This window comes from Pleuronectes platessa, chromosome 1 (assembly GCF_947347685.1).
Source record: "Pleuronectes platessa chromosome 1, fPlePla1.1, whole genome shotgun sequence".
Lineage (NCBI taxonomy): Eukaryota > Metazoa > Chordata > Actinopteri > Pleuronectiformes > Pleuronectidae > Pleuronectes > Pleuronectes platessa.
In genome coordinates, this window is record NC_070626.1 from 11,796,257 (window position 1) to 11,820,393 (window position 24,137).

General features: G+C 40.3%; 3 protein-coding genes across 3 annotated transcripts; all 3 read left to right on the forward strand.

Annotated features, from left to right (window-relative positions):
- The first annotated feature begins 147 nt into the window (after positions 1–147).
- LOC128439565 (UDP-glucuronosyltransferase 2C1-like) lies at positions 148–1,740 on the forward strand. Its single transcript, XM_053421953.1, has one exon. The coding sequence runs from the start codon at positions 148–150 to the stop codon at positions 1,738–1,740; it is 1,593 nt and encodes a 530-aa protein (XP_053277928.1).
- Positions 1,741–13,347: 11,607 nt separating this feature from the next.
- LOC128439624 (UDP-glucuronosyltransferase 2A2-like) lies at positions 13,348–15,687 on the forward strand. Its single transcript, XM_053421982.1, is given in 5 exon segments — positions 13,348–13,362; positions 13,526–13,599; positions 13,601–14,027; positions 15,490–15,555; positions 15,670–15,687. Coding segments are annotated over 5 exon segments (600 nt in total).
- A 361-nt stretch (positions 15,688–16,048) lies between these two features.
- Positions 16,049–22,169, forward strand: LOC128439641 (UDP-glucuronosyltransferase 2A1-like). The gene is given in 4 exon segments (XM_053422006.1): positions 16,049–16,100; positions 16,444–16,794; positions 21,606–21,940; positions 21,942–22,169. Coding segments are annotated over 4 exon segments (966 nt in total).
- Positions 22,170–24,137: the final 1,968 nt, after the last annotated feature.

Consider the following 24,137-nt stretch of genomic DNA (forward strand, 5'->3'; position numbering starts at 1 on the left):
CAAGGAATAAGCATATGCACGCTCTGAGCTACTTCATGTAAAGCAGGTATGTTATGAATCTATCTTGCATGTAGTTTAATACCATTGACTTCTCCTGAATGTATCGATGGTGAGTCTGAGTGTATTTATTCTCTTCTCAGGTTTGAGATGCCGCCTGATGGAAACATTAAGAGGTTCCTTCTCCTTTTATCTGTTGTCTTCCTGACGTTGAGAATATGTCACGGGGGCAGGATCTTGATTGTACCTATGGAGGGAAGCCACTGGGTGAACATGGATATCATGATCAGAGCGCTGCACTCTCGAGGACACTCCATCGATGTGGTTCGAACCGATGAGAGCTGGTACATCAAGGATCACTCTCTGCACTACAACACGATAACAGTGTCCGTCTCTGAGACCTTCAATCACGACTTCATTAACCCCATCGTGAAAAAGATCATCGACATAGAGAGGGGGGAGAGTTCTGCTCTGACCTTTGCGAGTTTGCAGGTTGAGATGTTTACTGCCATGTTTAACATGCATAGAATAACATGCCAAATGGCAACTGTTATGTTTAAAGATAAAGACTTGATGAATAGTTTGAAGGAGAGAAAATATGACCTGGTCCTCACTGATCCAGCCTGGGGTGCAGGTATAATGTTGGCTCACGCTCTTCAAATACCTCTGGTTTTTAACGTGCGCTGGATTACAAGCGGAGAGGGACATTTGGCAATTGCACCTTCTCCTTTGTCTTACATCCCGATGACCGGCTCTGGCCTGTCAGATAAGATGAGTTTCATACAAAGACTAAAAAATCTTTTTTTTTTTGCCATTTGGCAAATTCAGGATGGATTTTTAATTAACTCTCAATATCAAGCAGTTTGTGACAAGTTCTTTGGTCCAGAAGTCAGATACAGTGACTTACTACAAGGAGCTGACCTTTGGCTGATGAGAGTGGACTTTGTGTTTGAGTTTCCACGAACAACTATGCCTAATGTTGTTTATATAGGAGGGTTTCAGTGTAAACCTGCTGAACCACTTCCTGAACACTTAGAGGTGTTTGTCCAGAGCTCTGGAGAGCATGGAGTCATCATCATGTCTCTGGGAACGTTTGTGAGTGAACTTCCTGCTGACATGACCAACAAGATGGCTGCAGCTTTTGCTAAATTACCTCAGAAAGTCATCTGGAGGCATAAAGGTGACAGACCGGCAACTTTGGGCAACAACACTTTACTCGTCGACTGGATGCCACAGAATGACCTCCTGGGACATCCAAAGATTAAACTATTTGTTGCTCACGGGGGAACAAATGGAGTTCAAGAGGCTATTTATCATGGAGTCCCAGTTGTGGGTCTACCTGTGTTTTTTGACCAGAACGACAACCTGCTCCGTCTGAAAGAGAGAGGAGGAGCTAAGATTCTTACATTAGCCACAGTGGACAAAGACAGCAACTTCCTAGAAGCAATACAGGAAGTCTTGACTGAGCCCTCCTACAGGCTGAACATGCAGAGACTCTCCAGGCTGCACAGAGATCAGCCAATGAAACCACTGGACACTGCCCTCTTCTGGATAGAGTTTGTCATGAGACACAAAGGTGCAGCTCACCTGAGAACGGAGTCCTACAGACTGCCCTGGTACTCCTACCACTCTGTAGATGTAGTTCTGTCTTTCCTGGCTGCTGTTGCAGTGATTACTCTTCTTCCTCTTGTATTTGTCAGATATTTACGACTTGAGAAAAGCAAAAAGAAGAAAAAGCAATGAAAATTTTCCATAGGCTGTCTGCTGTCTGTTCTTTCTCCTAACAAGACATCATCTGACAGTTTATGGTCATTGCATGTCACAATTGAATTGTAAAACTGTCGATTCATTGAATTGTCTGCAAACAAAAATAAATTCTTTAAGGTGTGACTTCACCCCTAAGATATCGGTTGAGTGCCTCTCGCTGCTAAAGCCAGCTTATCTACGTTTTCTAGCAAAATGCTTTGGCTGCAGTAGCAGCAAACACACTTTTGTGACAGAAATGTGGTGTGAAGTATGAAGTTTCATGATGGCCACTATCACGGTTTTCCCAAGTGGTTTGAACCTTGAAGAGCACGATGGTCTCAAGCCGCTGAATCCACTGGTACAGGTTGGTGTCTCAGCTAGCCGTAAAAACAGTGAGTGTGTGTGTGTGTGTGTGTGTGTGTGTGTGTGTGCAGAGGTGTCAAGTAACGAAGTACAAATACTTCGTTACCTTACTTAAGTAGACATTTTGGGTATTTATACTTTACTGGAGTATTTATTTTTCAGACGACTTTTTACTTCTACTCCTTACATTTTCACGCAAATATCTGTACTTTCTACTCCTTACATTTTAAAAATAGCCTCGTTACTCTCATTTAATTTTGGCTTGTTTTCATTCCGGTTTGTCATTGTTCAAAAACACACACAAAAAAGCCCCATTTTTTTTGTGAGACATTAAACCCCCCTCGAACGAGGAGAGTTTGAGTTGGGTGCCCGCCGCAAGCGCTGGATGACGGCCAGGCCGAGGCCGCCACACAACCGCGCTGGAGGGTTCCGAAAAGGAGGAGAGCAAAGCCAGAGCTGCGGCGTGCGGCACCGTCCTCTCAGCATCCACCATCCTCCCGCCTTCGCTGACAGGTCCGTCGGCCATCGGAGCAGGCCGGCAAAGGCGCACGGAGGTGGGTGGAAAAGCGGAGAAGGAGGCACCGCACGGTCGTGGACAGTGCTCAGACGAAGTGGAGGAGACAGAAAAATAGAAAGAGTGTGTGTGGGGGGGGAGGTGGGAGAGCACTCGCATGCCACACCAACACAACCCCGGCCTCGGGAGACACGCTGGCCCTGGGGTGCAGCGCGAGACCCTAAGCACCTGTGGGGGGGTTTTGGGTGCCATGCAGTCGAATCCGGCTGTATGGGAGAGCGGGGTAATGTGGGACTTTTTTTACATTTGCTCCCCTCTAGGCGAGCTAAAATGACATATCAGTAAAATTTAACATTTCCCATTAATTCAGGATGTTTTCTAGCAATGGAAATGATCAGAATGTCTTTAGGACAAAGGGCAGTGACAATATGATTGTTTTAAAAAAGTGGTCTTGTGTCTCACTTTACCCCAGCTACGGGGTAAAGTGAGACACTTATTTTTTCCATTTTAAAACTACCAAAACAACACATGTTGTAATAGTTAAAATCCCAACAGCTAGATTGACAACCACACATTTCAAAACTAATATCGGACTAGTAACAGAATCATGGGGATTGGTCAATCAAGCAAATTTATGATTATTATGATTCATGTGATCTCTTGCACACCCTAGCTTACCGGCACATTGTTTCTCTGTCCAATTGGCAGGGACAGGGATATTGTTTTTCTCTGCGTATTCAAATGCCAAATCACGGCACTTAACTGGAGCAAGGCCATGGAACTGGTCAGCTAGTTGTTTCAAGTGTTTGGCAAGCTCCTCCTCCATCTCATCTGTGAATATTCTCTTTACCTCAGCTACTGCACCCCAGGCTACTGGTTTTACTCTCCCTTTCTCTTTTTCTTTATGGATCTTTTGAGGGTTGTCTTGTCAATATTTCTATCCCTTCCAGCTTTTCTTAAGGACTTCTTTCCTTGCATGACCTCAGCGGCTGCACTCTCCATCTCTGCGAGGGCTGTGTGGCCCCAGGTTGTCTTCCTGATGTATAGTTTCTTGTCATGATGGCTTTTCTACAATGTTTATGACATTAAAAATAAAACATATATAATGTAATGTAACACTAGAATATGTTTAAAACTAAACTTAACTTGTGCTTCATGGTGGGGTAAAGAGAGACACTGTCTCACAACATTTGTCCCACTTTACCCCACAGCCACCGTTTTAGAAAAAACATCTCTTAGCAATTCAGGCTAATCTTCAGCTAGCATCAATCACATTGTTTTATATGTTGGAAGTTCTCCAACATGTAAGATATAAGTTTTTCTACCTGATTCAATTTGTTTTGACGCAACAGTTGATTAAGTTTAAAGCAAGAAAATTTACTTTTACATGCAAAAAACACATTTTTGTGAAAAAACATACTTTCCACAGCACCAGCACCAACTTCTCCTTCATGGCAAGGGGGGGAATGGGAGGGGCTTGAAAACATAATGATCACATGACCACAAATGTGTTCCGTTGCCTAGATACAGGGGGTGTCTCACATTACCCGATGTCCCACATTACCCTGCTCTCCCTACCGGTAATGATCCTTCCGCAGGTTCACCTACGGAAACCTTGTTCCGACTTTTACTTCCTCTAGATAGTCAAGTTTGATCGTCTTCTCGGCGCTCCGCCAGGGCCGTTACCGACTCCGGCGGGGCCGATCCGAGGACCTCACCAAACCATTCAATCGGTAGTAGCGACGGGCGGTGTGTACAAAGGGCAGGGCCTCAGCAGCCTGTGAAAGACTGTTTAGTGTTGCAGGGCTCATCTTCAGGCCAGGTGGAGCATGCATAGGCTCAAATAACTTTGAGAACCTGCTGCTTTTGCGGCTGAACAAAGCCTATCTGTAGTGTTGTTGTACATACAGGTTTAGCCCAAAGGTCTCAAGGTCTCTTTCAATAAAGGTTATTGATAACATTCCACTGAAGTTTGACTTTTTGCACTATTACATTACCTATTTGCAACTAGTTATTATGTCTTCCGCTCCATGAAACGCATGTAAGTGCTCAGTAGTACACATATGGTACTTTAATGTATTTAAAATTCCCCTTACATTACTTTTACTTTTATACTTTAAGTAGTTTTGAAACAAGTACTTTTATACTTTTACTTAAGTAAAAAGCTTGAGTTGATACTTCAACTTCTACAGAAGTATTTTTTAAACCCTAGTATCTATACTTCTACTTGAGTAATGAATGGGAATACTTTTGACACCTCTGTGTGTGTGTGTGTGTGTGTGTGTGTGTGTGTGTGTGTGTGTGTGTGTGTGTGTGTGTGTGTGTGTGTGTATGATTGATTAGTTTCAGCATAGATTTGAAAATGGGCCTGGCTTTCCAGATTCAGACCTATGATTAGTCTATGTTTGTGGGGGGGCCACAAACCTTAGAGGCTGTCCGGGCTCCTAAATGGTGGAATGAGCTCCTAAGAAATTCCGTGATAAATGTGATTTTAAAAAGTTTGAAAAATAGATCTCATGAATGAGCAGCTCAAAAGGCACATTTAAGTATGCAATACCACTTAAGGGTAAAGTTCTTGTTGATGTGCAGCATGGATATGATTGGGTTTCATATCAGAGCCTTTGTCCCATAACAGATATTCCTCCTTTAACTTTATACAGAGTGATAGTTGGCTGCGTGACAAACAGATTAGATTAGAATATAAGTGCAGGGTGGAAACTGTGGGACACAATCTAGATTCAGGAAGCACATATGAATGCTGACTGAGAAACATTTGTTATCTGGTGAGTTTATTTTCAGCTAATTCTGCAGTCACTCACTGTGAGACCGTTTTCTATACATGCATTATTTAGCTTTTCCACATAAATCCATTGTTATGTTACATAGGAAACATACAAGGCAGATATAAATACCAAGTTAACATGAGCATTAAATCTACTATGTGCTCAGGTTGAATGTTAGATTTAGAGCTTTGGCTCCTCCTAGTGGTAGTATCAGTAAAGACAACGTGGTAGACAGCCTGGTTCATGGCTGCTTCTTGTTATTGGTGGCAGAGTGGAAGCTGGTGTTGTATTTTCCACAGGAGAGCAGCAGTAATGAGAGCGGGGAGGTAAAGCAGCTCTGACTTATTTGTTGGCTGCTCCTCTCGATCTGTCAGAAAGAGTCGTCACAGGCAGAGCCGCTGACAGAGCAACTGTCCTGATCCTGAAGAAGCTCACTCAACTCTAGTGTTGAACTTTCATGAGGGAACACCAGGTTTCTAATAAATTCTGGCAGGTTCCTTTGTGACTAAAATGAGGAGTGATGATTTTTCATAGTCACAAATCATATCACATATTCTAAATGAACTACATCAGGTTGAAACGTTCAGACAATTGATTCACATTTAATCAAATGGATTTAATATTTATATATTGTGATAGAAATTTTACTATTAGGGCAATGATTGATATTAGGAACTACTTTGATGTTTCGAAAGATGACAAATGATCCCTGAGAGGTCAGGGTTGCACTCAAACCTGTTATATGACTTCCTCACTGACAGGGTCACCTAACAAAGACTTAACAGAACGGGGGATTTGTGGTTGTAAACATTGGGAAAGGGATCTTGAAAAACAGATGTTACATTCCAAGGGTCTGGGGAAGAGTAGGTGACAGGATATTGGTCACCTATTGCTTAACATGAAAGAGGTTGACCGATAACATTTGTCTCCTCTCTAGGAGGGGCTTGGAGATGTATAAAGTGCTGCTTTTCTTGTATGTCATTGCTCATTGTATGAAATCTATTCCATGGTCTTGTACTTTGATGCCCATCTGCAGATGTAGAATAAACTTCCAGAAAGACGTTGTAATGACTTGTGCTTGACTATTGAGAAATTCCCATGACAATCTTCAGGTCTTTTTTCCAAAGAAAGACTGTGCTGCGTAAAATATAAAATATGATATGACACAACATCTTGTTTTGCTAGCCACCCTATATTTTAGCTTTTAACATGAAGTAACAACATTATCAGGAATGTTGAGATAGCATTAGCACCAGCTTGGATTCAATTTAGAATACATTCTGCAAGTTTGATGAAATACAGGGATAGGAAATATTTTAACACTATATGAGGCAAAGCTAATTTATTTCATGATGATACACAGAGGTCATTAAACTCAATGTGCTTTACATAAATAACAGAAGCATAAACTGTATATGTGAGATGCATAAAAAGGGCTAAACATTCAAATACACGACAGATACAGTAGAAAAACACAATTAACAAAACATGCTGGTAAATGTTTGTGGCAGATTTGATTTGATTCCCCAAAAAATGGATCAACAGAATTGTGGCATCAATACTTTCATTGTTCATGGATACAAACAAACAAATTGAAACTTTATAAGTTGATGATTATACAAAAGACTATGCACACCTATACTTTTCGAATGACTTGAATAAAGGGACAAGTACATTTTTGACTTAAACGTATACTTGTGAAAGTGTCAAGATCTTTACACTTTCAGAAAACATCATCCTTTAATCACTCTGAACCGTGACGTTGCTTTACTCTGATGATGCACAGCTGTAACACAGGCATGTTCCAGTTGTGCCAGTAACTGGCTGTAGAACCAGTGGATGATCACTTCTGTTTTTCCTTGACGAACGTATACAAAGTTGTTGGGTTGACTGGTGGTGTATCTGTGGTGGAAAGGTTCACGTCTAAGCAGAGTTTGCAATAGTTCAAAATGTTGCATGACAGAATTAGACATAAGGCTGTATGCACCGTACGCACGGGTGCTAATAATGGAGATGTGGTTTTCCTGAGAGACGCACTGAGCTGACTAACAGATACTCAATGAGGACAACGTACTGTTGGAGGGTTATTGTTCCCTGTCTGTGTCCCCCTGTCAGTGAGCAGTGCCAGTAAAGAATGAACATACAAACAGCTAACTAAACAACAAGAGCAGTGACTCTACCTCTCATGTTTCCCACTCTTCACTCACGCTGCTGTGTGTGATAACTGCTCACCATATCTCTCATCTGCGTGTCTATCTGACCTTTTACCAACAAAAACTACTGTAACTGTAAAACGTAAACACACTGACCCAGAGTATCGTACACTCTCTCTTCATCTTCCTCCCATTCGTCAGAGGAAGACATGTCGTCAGCAGCCCCACTGGCCTGACCCCTGACAAGGAAAACTTTACAAGTTTAGTAATTTCATCTCATCTTCATAACAGATGTTAACTAATACAAAATCTGATTACTTTTTTTATTATTAAATATTCAATTTTTATGATGTAACAAACTAGACCTGTGCATAAAAGAAACACTAAAGTATAATTTATATATTTAAATTGTTATGTTCCTAGCCCTCTTCCTCCTCAAAGCTGAAAGCATTAGAAGAATTAAATGAATATAGATGTTGTGCAATTGATATATTTAACACGACACCATTAAATGGTGTGCCTTTCGGCATTCAATAAATTTGGTTATCGAATTTCTTTCCGAATATTAATATAAAAAATATGAATATCAAATTAACGACAACCTCTTAAAACCTGAGTTTTTTTCTGGAATGCGATTGAAACAATAATTTACAACCAGAGTTGGTCTATCAGTTGTTCAATCAGAAATGTTCTCTCAACCAAATTATTGACTAATGTTGTAGCTCTTAGATATTACCTATATGAAATCAAATATATACTAAAACCAGGATTGCTCAACCCTGGAAATTACCAACTATGAAATACAATTTCTAAAATTTCTAGGACTGCAAAGCAGCACTGAGCGGGCCCGAGCATTTTGAAGCATTGTATGCATTTTGCCTTTTGCCTGAAAAAAATAAATAAATAACCAGCCCCACTTCTCCCTGGCCATATGTTCTCTGTCATCTCCCCAGACCTGCCCTTCTCCATGTCTCCACCTGATGTCCAAGCTCTTTTTCTGTAATTTGTCATTTTTCTTTCCAAAATTCCACTTGTTCCGCAGCTTCCGCCCTCGCTCACGCACCTGATCCCACCTCACTCATCACACAAACCAGTATTTACAACTGCCTTTGTCAGCAGCTCCTCGTCGGTTTACGAACCTTTTGTGTCTATTAGCTGTATTTAGTAACTGCCTGTATGTTTACCTGCCTGTTTACCAGCCCCCCAGCTTGTCCACTCATCTACATGTAAGCCTGTTTATTTATCATTAGACTATCTTCACTGAATGGGCCTGTGTTTTTGTTTGCATTTGTTTCCAGCAGGGTGACAATACACCTGTAGGGTATCTTGCCTGTAGGGAGGGTAAAGTGAAGACACAACCCTGCTTCAAGTTGTACACATTAGCCAGTTTGTACAATGCATATATAAACACTCAACAGCTTCTAAGTTGTGTTGAGTCAGCGCAAAAGGCGATCAAGGATTGGAATTGGCAATATATAAATATATAATATCTTTGCAAAAATTATAATGGCATTATAGTGAGTGGAAAACTGGGCCTGATTATTCAAGGTTACATTTGGCGAGGTCCATTGAAAAACCTGAATTGTGTGTGTCAATATGCAGTAGACCATTACACAGTGTTTGTTTTTGGTTGTGTTGGCTGAAAGTTGTTTTTGCGTTTGCATATATAATTGGTTGTGTTGTGTGTTTTTCCATCTCGACTTGTTTTAAATCTGTTTGTTTTGTTTATGTGGACGTGTAAGACTAAGCAGACACAGCCAACCAATGATAGTCTATTTGCCAACTGTTTTTGTTTTAACCAACTACTTCCAATATTTGCTTTAAGCTAAGTTAACCACTTCCTGCTTCGAGCTATTTATTTATGTGCAGATGTTGACACGAAGCAGGATAGGGAAAACTAATGTGAATCGAAAAGGAATACCTTCAAAAAATCATGTAAAGTCACCTCATAACATTAATAAAAACCTAATAAAAACCTAATTAAAACCAGAATTGCTCAACCCTGCAAAGTACCAACTATAAAACACAATTTCTAAAATTTCTTGGAATGCAAAGCAGCACTGGGCGGGCCCAAGCACATGCACTTGAAGTGTTGCATGCGTTTTGCCTGAAAAAAATAAATAATGACTGAAGAAATATTGACACACATAGCTGTTCAGGCTTGGACTCTGATCATGAGACAGAAGTTTGGTGGTGATAGGTCAATGCACAGTGGACTTATTACAACATCGTGTCCTTTGGCGAAGGTTGAACCTTCACCGCACATCAATGTTTACACGGTTTGAGGAAATATCACAATTCTGACCATGATTCAATGACTTGACTGAGCTCTTTGAGCTTTATATTGTAAAGCAGCTAAGAGCAGCTCATCAAAGTATAAAACATGTCACTTCCTGTAGCCTCCAGGTGGCGCTGTGATTTTAAGTCATGTTTTCTCTGTAGATGTCTTCAGGCCGGGACTCTTGTCTTACAAGTCTAGTTTGGACTCGATTTGACAATGTATGTCCGAGATACAGAACCTCGTGTTTTGATGGCGTTTCATCAAACTATGACGCCACGCCACGGCCACACGGTGTGACGAAAAATCAATCTCTAAATCATTTTTATCTCCATCTTGTTGTGATGACACTCATCTCAATTTGAAATTGATCTGATAAAAGCCCTGGAACAAGTACACAGTAAAAATGTGGAATATGGCCAAAATGGGCACTAAAGCCAAAATGGGGGGCTTCCTGTTTAGTCTAGCATATCTATCCCAGAGACTTATATGTTTGTTATGAAAAGACACATGTCCCTATCGATTTTTGTACATGTCGGCAATCGTAGTGCCGGGGCTGCCCTTTAGGTGGCGCTAGTCAGTTTTTTTGCCACGCCCATTCCTAAAAACAATATAAATATCTTCGGGGGGCAGTTGATACACACATGGAGTTTGAGTGAGATAGAACCATGAACACTGAAGTTACAGCAATTTCGTGTGTCACGGCGAGTTGATGAACTTTAATTCCACGCCATTAATATGGCGTTTGACGAGAAGTCACAGTTATCTTATGCCTTCATTATCAATGTCTTGAGACCCATTTGATACAGTTTGACATGGTTGAGGTCAGTGGATGAGGAGGAATACATCCAAGTGTATGACGTTAAAAAAACAAGACATTTCCTGTTGCCACCAGAGGGCGATGTGATTTTAAGTCATAATTTCTGTGTAGATGTCATCAGGCCGGGACTCTTGTCTTACATGTCCAGTTTGGACTCGATTGGACCAAATATGTCAGAGATACAGGAGCTCGTGTTTTGATGGCGTGTAACCAAACTTTGACGCCAAGCAACGGTCACATAGTGTGGCAAAAAATCGATTTTTTAAATTAGTCTTTATCTTACAGTTTTTTACGATTGCATAAACACTAAAATCCAAAGTATAACACAATTATCCAACCTGACACTCAAGGAGCAAAACATGGCCCAGATCTGCACCACTATTAGCACAATGTCAGCTTCACACTTTTTGCAAAACAATACACACAGTGATCTGCAAAACACTAAACACACTTGTATACATTAAACACAGAAGGATATCAAGATGTCACTTCCTTGCAATTCCTAAGCACTGCCTGTCAAAGGACCACCCTATGAGCCAATTGGTTAAACACAACATGTTTAACCATTTGGCGTTTAAACACAGCATTGCTTAATTGTAGACACAACTATCAGGTTTAAGCACTATAGCAATGCAGCAGCTGAGTTCACCTGTTTTCAACCAAAATGGAGCTTGTGCTCAAAAGAGAAGAAGAGTGAGGGTGAGAGGGAGAATCCTCGGAGGTGAAGAAGGCTGCGGCTGCGGCATTAGTAATGATGTTGTGTGTGATGTTCATACTGCACACATAACTTTCATAATGTAAATGTACTGTATTCCAGACCTATGCTGAACTACACAATCTTGTCTTTCACTGTATTTCTGAGTTTTACAGATGGATGAGGAAATCACATGAATTCATATAAATAGATGAGGCAGGGTTCAACCTGACAAAATCAAAAAGGAGAGGCAGAAATATCATTGTCCACGAGGCTATAATCCATGTCCCAGGAAAACGTGGGGGTAACATCACCCTTTGTGCTGTCACTACACAGAATGGGGTCCTCCTCCGTCACACCAACATGGACACTTACAACACACCTCACATTCTCAAATGTTTTGACCGATTACACAACATCGTCACAACAGTAAATCACATGCACCAGACTCGATACATTGGCATCTGGGACAATGAGTCATTCCACCGCTCTGCTCTGGTCCAGAACTGGTTTCAACACCATCCACAGTTTACAGTACCATACCTTCCACCATACTCTCCGTCTCTAAACCCAATCAAAGAGTTTTTCTCGGCATGGCGATGGAGGGTTTACGATCTCCAGCCCCAGGCTCAGGTTCCCCTCATTGAAACTCTACTGGATACACAATGTTCTACTTGTCTGATATTTGTCGAGCTTACAGTGTTATGCACACTCCTGTAGTAGCATGACAACTGGGACATGTTTTGTTGTGATTCTCCATGTTGACATGTTGACTGATTTGGGGATATGGAGAGAAATACATTCAATTTTCATGAGTCTGCAGCATTGGTCTTGTGTAGTGTTTGGTGAATTTATTGTATATTTGCACTTTCTCAGAGTACTTCACTTATAGAACTCTAATCACTGAGAACTGGAATTGCTAAAAGTGTTTAAGGTTAGCAACATCAGTGTGTAACTGGCTAGAGCAGAATTAAGTAATATGAAGCATGTGTGTTTCATATGGCAAAATAATATTGTTTTGATAAAAAAGTGTATAGTTTTTACAAGAGTGTTTAGTTTTGCAAAGGATCTGAGGTGTTCTGCTGATTGGGTTTGTGGTTGTGCTGATTGTGTTTAGTGTTTGAAACACCGGGCCCTGTTTTGAAAATCGTGCTTAAGCAATCGAAAAAAACTGTAAGATTAATGAAGGCTCACCATTGGGCTCATCAGGGATTGGGTTTATAACCAGCTTTACAAGGGCACCTTGAAGAAAAAAAGGGGAATCTCTCTCCTTTAATTTGTTAGCAAAATTTCACCGAATTATAAATACAAACAGCTACATAGTGAAATATGTAAAGTTTTGAATACTCACTCATAAGAATGATGATTGTATTCATGACTGTAAGTGAAGTGACACCCATGGACTGTCTCCCTCTGCACGGACTCCCATCAGGTTATTGTCTACACCTACACAAAAGCTGTATTAGCACATGTGCAGAAACTCTTATGAACCACTTCCTGTGTTTTATCAAATCAAACTCACAAGATACTTTTCCAAAAGAGCTGTGGATTTATTTTTAAATAAATCACAGTGAACACAAGCTTTCATTTGACATATTTTACTCTTATTTGAAGTTTTTGCAGGATGTAACCAGCAGAGTTTGTTAACTGATACCTTTAGAAACTAATTTATTTGAGGGTCTATATCACAGCTATCAGTTTTTGAGATCTCCACCTCTAGTTTTTGAGTGAGCTCAAATTAAATTCATTAGCAAGGGGATTTCTTATCAGATGGGACAGAGAGCATATCTGTCTGTTCTCTGATGCCTTTACATTAAATATGGGCTGGGTTTCCCTGCAATCACACGGCTTGCCACCTGCTTGGATTTTTTCTGCATTTTGATAAGCATCAAAAAGTGACATACAGACAATCAGCGCCCCCTGCAGGGTGCTTAGACTCTCAGAAGTGCATTGCTTCAGTGTATCTGGTAGCTTGTAACATGGAGGCTGTGATACCCATATGTATTACTTCGAGGTACACAAGATCGCTTTACAGAATCTGGAATTAATATAAACCAAATGCATATATAAATAAATAAATGAAATATAATAGTTGAAATGCTCTTTTGGGGTTAACCTCGTGGTTGGAAGACTTGGCAGTATTTTGTATGCACTGAGCTAATGTAAAAAAAACTCAGAAAGTCATCTTGAGGCATAAAGGTGACCGACCGGCCACTCTGGGCAACAACACTTTACTCGTCGACTGGATGCCACCTCCTGGGACATCCAAAGATTAAACTATTTGTTGCTCACGGGGGAACCAACGGAGTTCAAGAGGCTATTTATCATGGAGTCCCAGTTGTGGGTCTACCTGTGTTCTTTGACCAGAAAGACAACCTGCTCCGTCTGAAAGAGAGAGGAGGAGCTAAGATTCTTACATTAGCCACAGTGGACAAAGACAACAACTTCCTAGAAGCAATACAGGAAGTCTTGACTGAGCCCTCCTACAGGCTGAACATGCAGAGACTCTCCAGGCTGCACAGAGATCAGCCAATGAAACCACTGGAGACTGCCCTCTTCTGGATAGAGTTTGTCATGAGACACAAAGGTGCAGCTCACCTGAGAACGGAGTCCCACAGACTGCCCTGGTACTCCTACCACTCTGTAGATGTAGTTCTGTCTTTCCTGGCTGCTGTTGCAGTGATTACTCTTCTTCCTCTTGTATTTGTCAGATATTTACGACTTGAGAAAAGAAAAAAGAAGAAAAAGCAATAAAATGTTTCCATAGGCTGTCTTCTGTCTGTTCTTTCTCCTAACAAAACATCATCTGACAGTTTATGGTCATTGCATGTCACAATTGAATTGTAAAACTGTCGATTCATTGAATTGTCTGCAAACAAAAATAAATTCTTTAAGGTGTGACTTCACCCCTAAGATATCGGTTGAGTGCCTCTCGCTGCTAAAGCCAGCTTATCTACGTTTTCTAGCAAAATGCTTTGGCTGCAGTAGCAGCAAACACACTTTTGCGCAGTTGTGTATAAAGTATTAGAAAACCATACTTGAGTAAAAGTACAGATATCTTACCTGAAAGTGACTTCGGTAATAGTAAAAGTCACCCGTAAGAAAATGACTTGAGTAAAAGTCTTAAAGTAGCTCATATTAAATGTACTTAAGTATCAAAAGTATCTGGTGTTGAAATGTACTTAAGTATCAAAAGTAAAAGTACAAGTACCAAACTTAAACATGCTAAGTGTTTTTTATGGTAGCCCTATACTATTTATTTCAACTAACTGAAAAATTATAACATAAATATACATATAAGGTATATTTGTAAACATTCAAACCCCAGATGCTGAGGTTCAAATAGTATTGGACTAGTGCATCTGATCTTCTAGGGACAATAAAGAACCAACACAACAGAATAAACAAGGGCCTCTTAAGTCTTCCTAAGATCAATAATAGACCACAGTATAACCACTAAAAACTGTAAATATCACTAAACTTGGACCTTTCACTTTCTAATCAGCAGCATGAATGATACACAATGCCCCTTATGATAGCTCAGCAAAAGGAAACAAGTTCTAGGCAAACAAAATAAGATAGTTTCTCTTTCGTTAACAAACTGCAGAGTGCTAGTACAGAGAAGAACAGGCCAAATTTCAGACCGAATAATAAAGACTGAACTGAAACGAGCTCCTGCATGAGCACCTGGATAATTCTAAAGGGAATAAATGGATGGGGAATGTGCTCGCATTGATCACATCCCTGCCCTTTGTACACACATCGCTACTCCCCATTGGATGGTTTAGTGAGGTCCTCAGAATGGCCCCTCCAGAGTCGGTCATGGCCATGGCGGAATGCCAAGAAGACGATCAAACTGGACAGTAGAGGAAGTACAACTCGTAACAAGGTTTCCTCCGGATGATTAGGGTCTTGCGCTGGACTACCCCCCCCCCCCCCCCCCCGGTTGACGGTTTATCTCCCGTCCCGCCCTCAGGTAATCCTCGCGAGGCACCGTCCGTTCTCGCGCAAACATGCACAGTCCAGATAATCCAATATCATGATGAGAGATTGACAATTATATTCAGATTTTAATTTGTAACGAGTAACGAGGTGTTCAATGTCAATGTAACGGAGTAAATCTTTTTTCTTTTAAATGTAGTGGAGTAAAAGTGGTTTGAACCTTGAAGAGCACGATGGTCTCAAGCTGTTCAATCCGCTGGTACAGGTTAGTGTCTCAGCTAGCCGTTCAAACAGTGTGTGTGCGTGCTTGCTTCCATGTCATTGATTGATCGATTGATAAGTTTCAGCATAGATTTGAAAATGGGCGTGGCTTTTCCAGATTCCGACCTATGAGTAGTCTATGTTTGTGGGGGGGCCACAAACCTTAGAGGCTGTCCTGGCTCCTAAATGGTGGAATGAGCTCCAAAATGACATCAGGACAGCATAAAGTCTATACATCCTCTGCCAAAATCAAAACCCACCTCTTCCGACTATACCTTGAATAAAAGTTTAACATAACTACTTCTAGCACGTTGTAGTTGGGCTTTCTTGAAGAAATTGTACTTTATTGATTTCTGTTTTTCTGGGTGCATTCAACTTACAATAAGTTCAATGCACTTATTGTAAGTTGCCTTGAATGAAAACGTCAGCTAAATGTAATGTAATGTGTTAACTTTCATTCAAATATATATAAATATTATGAAGTAGAGACATCACAAATGGTTGTAAAACCTTTGGCCCTGCAAGATCTAACACGGTTTGAAACACCAGGTGGCGTTATGAGCCCTGAAGAACTCGTTAATGTCGATTTTTTAAAATAAATTTTGTGATAAATGTGATTTTAAAACGTTTGACCAATAGATCTCATGAAAGAGCAGCTCAAAAGGAACATTTAAGTGTGCAATACCACTTAAGGGTAAAGTTCTTGTTGAGGTGCAGCATGGATATGATTGGGTTTCATTTCAGAGCCTTTGTCCCATAACAGATATTCCTCCTTTAACTTTATACAGAGTGATAGTTGGCTGCATGACAAACAGATTAGATTAGATGATAAGTGCAGGGTGGAAACTGTGGGACACAATCTAGATTTGTTTTGCCATTTGGCAAATTCAAGATGGATTTTTAATTAACTCTCAATATCAAGCAGTTTGTGACAAGTTCTTTGGTCCAGAAGTCAGATACAGTGACTTACTACAAGGAGCCGACCTTTGACTGATGAGAGTGGACTTTGTGTTTGAGCTTCCACGACCAACTATGCCTAATGTTGTTTATATAGGAGGGTTTCAGTGTAAACCTGCTGAACCACTTCCTGAACACCTTAAGGTGTTTGTACAGAGCTCTGGAGAACATGGAGTCATCATCATGTCTCTGGGGACGTTTGTGAGTGAACTTCCTGCTGACATGACCAATAAGATGGCTGCAGGTTTTGCTAAATTACCTCAGAAAGTCATCTGGAGGCATAAAGGTGACAGACCGACCGTTCTGGGCAACAACACTTTACATAACAGATATTCCTCCTTTAACTTTATACAGAGTGATAGTTGGCTGTGTGACAAACAGATTAGGTGATAAGGGCAGAGTGGAAACTGTGGGACAAACTTTAGATTCAGGAAGCACATATGAATGCTGACTAAGAAACATTTGTTATCTGGTGAGTTTATTTTCAGCTAATTCTGCAGTCACTCACTGTGAGACCGTTTTCTATACATGCACTATAGTGTTTGTACACAGAAATCCATTGTTATGTTACATAGGAAACATGCAAGGCAGATATAAATACCAAGTTAACATGAGCATTAAATCTACTATGTGCTCAGGTTGAATGTTAGATTTAGAGCTTTGGCTCGTCCTAGTGGTAGTATCAGTAAAGACAACGTGGTAGACAGCCTGGTTCATGGCTGCTTCTTGTTATTGGTGGCAGAGTTGAAGCTGGTGTTGTATTTTCCACAGGAGAGCAGCAGTAATGAGAGCGGGGAGGTAAAGCAGCTCTGACTTATTTGTTGGCTGCTCCTCTCGATCTGTCAGAAAGAGTCGTCACAGGCAGAGCCGCTGAAAGAGCAACTGTCCTGATCCTGAAGAAGCTCACTCAACTCTAGTGTTGAACTTTCATAAGGGAACACCAGGTTTATAATAAATGCAGGCAGGTTCCTTTGTGACTAAAATGAGGAGTGATGATTTTTCAAAAATCATTAGCATTGTAATTTTGATAAGTATAATTATATACATGCTATTCTATACATGTTGTGGATTCAATAGAGATAAATTCTGCAATTTTGATTAAATACATGGAGAGGAAATATTTTGACACTATTTAAGCACATTTATTTCATGGTGATACGCAGATGTCATTAAACTCAATGTGCTTTACAGAAATGACAGAAGCATGAACCGTAGAGGTGAGATGCATAAAAAGTGCTAAACATAAAAAAAAAAAATTAAAAACCACTAAAGACACAGTGGAAAAGCACAATTAAGAAAACATGTGATTTATAATTAAGGTGTGAGATTAAGTGATTAAGTGAAGGCAGCTGAAAATAGAGAAGGTTCTAAATAAAAATTTTTAAGCTGGTTAATGTTTGTGGCAGTTTTGATTTCATTCCTAAGGAAATTAATCAACAGAATTGTGGCATCAACACTTTCATTGTTCATGGATTCAAACAAACAAATTGATAATTTATAAATTGCTGATCATACAAAAAGACTATGCACACCTACACTTTTCAATGAATTGTCTAATGACTTGAATACAGGGACAAGTACTTTTTTTACTTAAATGTATAATTGTGAAATCGTGGAGATCTTTACACGTTCACAGGCAGGTTCCAGTTGTGCCAGTAACTGGCTGTAGAACCAGCTGATGATCACTTTTTTCTCTCGACAACCTGATACAAAGTTGTTGGGTTGACTGGTGGTGTATCTGTGGTGGAAAGGTTCACGTCTAAGCAGAGTTTGCAATAGTTGAACATGTTGCATGACAGAATTAGAAATAAGGCTGTAAGCACGGGTGCTAATAATGGAGAGGTGGTTTTCCTGTGAGATGCACTGAGCTGACTAACAGATACTCAATGAGGACAACATACTGTTGGAGGGTTATTGTTCCCTGTCTGTGTCCCCCTGTCAGTGAGCAGTGCCAGTAAAGGTTGAACATACAAACAGCTAACTAAACAACAAGAACAGTGACTCTACCTCTCATGTTTCCCACTCTTCACTCACGCTGCTGTGTGTGATAATTGCTCACCATATCTCTCATCTGCGTGTCTATCTGACCTTTTACCAACAAAAACTACTGTAACTGTAAAACGTAAACACACTGACCCAGAGTATCGTACACTCTCTCTTCATCTTCCTCCCATTCGTCAGAGGAAGACATGTCGTCAGCAGCCCCACTGGCCTGACCCCTGACAAGGAAAGCTTCACAAGTTGAGTAATTTCATCTCATCTTCATAACAGATGTTAACTGATAAAAAATCTGATTACTTTTTTTACATTAAATACATTTTCCCTCTTGATGATGTAACAAACCAGACATGTGCATAAAAGAAACACTTAAGTATAATTTATATTTAAATCGTAATGTTCTTACCCCTCTTCCTCCTCCATGCTGAAAGCTTCTCCTGATAATTGAAAACATTAGAAGAAATTAAATGAATATAGTTGAATGAAATTCATAATATTAATTTATGAATTTATAAAACCCAGCATGTTTTCTTTTCAAGTCATTGTCGGTTATATTCATATAAAAGATTTTTAGCATAGCTACCATGTTGTACGTTCTGATATTCTCCATCTATCTGCTGCTGCTCTTCCTCCAACATGTCTGCATTGACCTGCTGATTCCCTGAGCTGTAAGACAACATTCAAAGCCCTGATATTTAATACGTTTAAATATTTTTAGCACAAACAGGTAGGCACACCTCAGAGTCAAAATAGACCATTTTTATTTACTTATAAATATGTCCATAGAACACACAGACCACAGCAGTGACAACAGCTTTAGGACGAGTCTTGAATTCATCGCATAGCATTAAACTTGACATCACTCACCATGATTTGACGAAAACTTTGAAGGCTGTCGAAAAGAAAAACAGAAAGTTGTATAACTGCATTTATTCTGTGAATGTTCAAAGTCATATTGAAACAAGCCAGAGAAGCCATACAACATAAAATGACATCTAAATAAAAGGAACAGATGGATTTTTTATTATTGTCTGTGATTTAATTATAGTTTTACTTCCTGAATCCCTTCTAATCATCTGACCTTGTTTGTTAGTGATCAGCCACAGACAGAGCACCAATAACAACAGTAGAGTGATCACTCCGCACTCGACCGTCAATCGGAGCAAGAAGAAACTTCCTGGAAAACAATTAATCATGATGAACATAACTATGCTACAAAATAATCAGTTGAAAAGAAAAACAAAGTCCTATAAAAAATAAAACACAGTTTTTGATTCATTTTGAACCCATGAGGTGTCCACACCTTCCCCCTCGACCTGGATCAACACTGCATTATTTCCATAGAGGGTTTTTTCTTGCTGTTGGATGCATCGGGACGGCAGCACCACGCAGCTGTAGTGACCCGAGTCCCTTGAGACGGCGTCCTTGATGAAGAAAGTTGTCTCCCTCCTTGCAACATCAAACTCTTGCACTTGTAGGAAGCTCTCGTTCTTCCTCAGGTAAGACTGGATGACTTGACAGTCACCGAGCGTTTGCAAGGCGTCAGAAACAGCACATCTGAATTCAATGTCTTCTCCCTCGCTGACTGTCCACACCCCGGCCACTGAAATGTCTGCAGGGAGGAAATTAGCTGCATGGCAGAGGGAGAAAATGAGTGGAGTTCGACATGTTGCCTTAATAATAATGAAAATATTTACCTATAACCTGGATCTGGATGATGTTGTGTCCAATCATTGCTACTTCAGAGAAAGGATAATCCGTTTTGGAGAAAACACAGCTGTAATTTCCACTGTCCTCAAGGCCAACACTGTCTACGACGAAGGTGGAATCGTGTTGATCTTGCTTCTGCGTCACTCTACTGATTCCGAGGCCGTTCTTACACAAATACACATAAATACTGGAGACTTTCTTGTTGCCAAATGTGCTGCAGGTCACATAAAGGTCACTGTTCTCGCTTATGTTTTTCTGTTGGGACAAGACCCTCGCTGGATAAATATCTGCAAAATCCATGTAATCGGACAGAGACAAACATCATTTTGATGAACGATACAATGCAAAATACTCAGAGATTCCACCTCATTAACGAAGGCTCACCATTGGGCTCATCAGGGATTGGGCTTATAACCAGCTTTACAAGGGCACCTTGAAGAAAAAAAGCAGAATCCCTCTCCTTTAATTTGTTAGCAATATTTCACAGAATTATAAATACAAACAGCTACATAGTGAAATATGTAAAGTTGTGAATACTCACACATAAGAATGATGATTGTATTCATGACTGTAAGTGAAGTGACACCCATGGACTGTCTCCCTCTGCACGGACTCCCATCAGGTTATTGTCTACACCTACACAAAAGCTGTATTAGCACATGTGCAGAAACTCTAATGAACCACTTCCTGTGTTTTATCAAATCAAACTCACAAGATACTTTTCCAAAAGAGCTGTGGATTTATTTTTAAATAAATCACAGTGAACACAAGCTTTCATTTGACATATTTTACTCTTATTTGAAGTTTTTGCAGGATGTAACCAGCAGAGTTTGTTAACTGATACCTTTAGAAACTAATTTATTTGAGGGTCTATATCACAGCTATCAGTTTTTGAGATCTCCACCTCTAGTTTTCGAGTGAGCTCAAATTAAATTCATTAGCAAGGGGATTTCTTATCAGATGGGACAGAGAGCATATCTGTCTGTTCTCTGATGCCTTTACATTAAATATGGGCTGGGTTTCCCTGCAATCACACGGCTTGCCACCTGCTTGGATTTTTTCTGCATTTTGATAAGCATCAAAAAGTGACATACAGACAATCAGCGCCCCCTGCAGGGTGCTTAGACTCTCAGAAGTGCATTGCTTCAGTGTATCTGGTAGCTTGTAACATGGAGGCTGTGATACCCATATGTATTACTTCGAGGTACACAAGATCGCTTTACAGAATCTGGAATTAATATAAACCAAATGCATATATAAATAAATAAATGAAATATAATAGTTGAAATGCTCTTTTGGGGTTAACCTCGTGGTTGGAAGACTTGGCAGTATTTTGTATGCACTGAGCTAATGTAAAAAAAACTCAGAAAGTCATCTTGAGGCATAAAGGTGACCGACCGGCCACTCTGGGCAACAACACTTTACTCGTTGACTGGATGCCACAGAATGACCTCCTGGGACATCCAAAGATTAAACTATTTGTTGCTCACGGGGGAACAAATGGAGTTCAAGAGGCTATTTATCATGGAGTCCCAGTTGTGGGTCTACCTGTGTTCTTTGACCAGAAAGACAACCTGCTCCGTCTGAAAGAGAGAGGAGGAGCTAAGATTCTTACATTAGCCACAGTGGACAAAGACAACAACTTCCGAGAAGCAATACAGGAAGTCTTGACTGAGCCCTCCTACAGGCTGAACATGCAGAGACTCTCCAGGCTGCACAGAGATCAGGCCAATGAAACCACTGGACACTGCCCTCTTCTGGATAGAGTTTGTCATAGGACACAAAGGTGCAGCTCACCTGAGAACGGAGTCCCACAGACTGCCCTGGTACTCCTACCACTCTGTAGATGTAGTTCTGTCTTTCCTGGCTGCTGTTGCAGTGATTACTCTTCTTCCTCTTGTATTTGTCAGATATTTACGACTTGAGAAAAGAAAAAAGAAGAAAAAGCAATAAAATGTTTCCATAGGCTGTCTTCTGTCTGTTCTTTCTCCTAACAAAACATCATCTGACAGTTTATGGTCATTGCATGTCACAATTGAATTGTAAAACTGTCGATTCATTGAATTGTCTGCAAACAAAAATAAATTCTTTAAGGTGTGACTTCACCCCTAATATATCGGTTGAGTGCCTCTCGCTGCTAAAGCCAGCTTATCTACGTTTTCTAGCAAAATGCTTTGGCTGCAGTAGCAGCAAACACACTTTTGCGCAGTTGTGTATAAAGTATTAGAAAACCATACTTGAGTAAAAGTACAGATATCTTACCTGAAAGTGACTTCGGTAATAGTAAAAGTCACCCGTAAGAAAATGACTTGAGTAAAAGTCTTAAAGTAGCTCATATTAAATGTACCTAAGTATCAAAAGTATCTGGTGTTGAAATGTACTTAAGTATCAAAAGTAAAAGTACAAGTACCAAACTTAAACATGCTAAGTGTTTTTTATGGTAGCCCTATACAGACACAAGCAACCCAAAATTATTCTCATCAGGATTTATTTCAACTAACTGAAAAATTATAACATAAATATACATATAAGGTATATTTGTAAACATTCAAACCCCAGATGCTGAGGTTCAAATAGTATTGGACTAGTGCATCTGATCTTCTAGGGACAATAAAGAACCAACACAACAGAATAAACAAGGGCCTCTTAAGTCTTCCTAAGATCAATAATAGACCACAGTATAACCACTAAAAACTGTAAATATCACTAAACTTGGACCTTTCACTTTCTAATCAGCAGCATGAATGATACACAATGCCCCTTATGATAGCTCAGCAAAAGGAAACAAGTTCTAGGCAAACAAAATAAGATAGTTTCTCTTTCGTTAACAAACTGCAGAGTTCTAGTACAGAGAAGAACAGGCCAAATTTCAGACCGAATAATAAAGACTGAACTGAAACGAGCTCCTGCATGAGCACCTGGATAATTCTGAAGGGAATAAATGGATGGGGAATGTGCTCGCATTGATCACATCCCTGCCCTTTGTACACACATCGCTACTCCCCATTGGATGGTTTAGTGAGGTCCTCAGAATGGCCCCTCCAGAGTCGGTCATGGCCATGGCGGAATGCCAAGAAGACGATCAAACTGGACAGTAGAGGAAGTACAACTCGTAACAAGGTTTCCTCCGGATGATTAGGGTCTTGCGCTGGACTACCCCCACCCCCCCCCGGTAGTCCGGTTGACGGTTTATCTCCCGTCCCGCCCTCAGGTAATCCTCGCGAGGCACCGTCCGTTCTCGCGCAAACATGCACAGTCCAGATAATCCAATATCATGATGAGAGATTGACAATTATATTCAGATTTTAATTTGTAACAAGTAACGAGGTGTTCAATGTCAATGTAACGGAGTAAAAGTAAATCTTTTTTCTTTTAAATGTAGTGGAGTAAAAGTAGAAGTCCTTATGAATATAAATACTCAAGGAAAGTATAGATCCTTAAAAAAACTACTTAAGTACTGTAACTAAGTACTTTTACTCTGTAACGCTACACCACTCCTTTGCGACAGAAATCTGGTGTGAAGTATGAAGTTTCATGATGGCCACTATCACGGTTTTCCCAAGTGGTTTGAACCTTGAAGAGCACGATGGTCTCAAGCTGTTCAATCCACTGGTACAGGTTAGTGTCTCAGCTAGCCGTTCAAACAGTGTGTGTGCGTGCTTGCTTGCATGTCATTGATTGATCGATTGATAAGTTTCAGCATAGATTTGAAAATGGGCGTGGCTTTTCCAGATTCCGACCTATGAGTAGTCTATGTTTGTGGGGGGGCCACAAACCTTAGAGGCTGTCCTGGCTCCTAAATGGTGGAATGAGCTCCAAAATGACATCAGGACAGCATAAAGTCTATACATCCTCCGCCAAAATCAAAACCCACCTCTTCCGACTATACCTTGAATAAAAGTTTAACATAACTACTTCTAG

Coding starts and splice junctions, on each gene's coding strand:
- LOC128439565 (XM_053421953.1), top strand. CDS start 148: ATGCCGCCTGATGGAAACATTAAGAGGTTCCTTCTCCTTTTATCTGTT.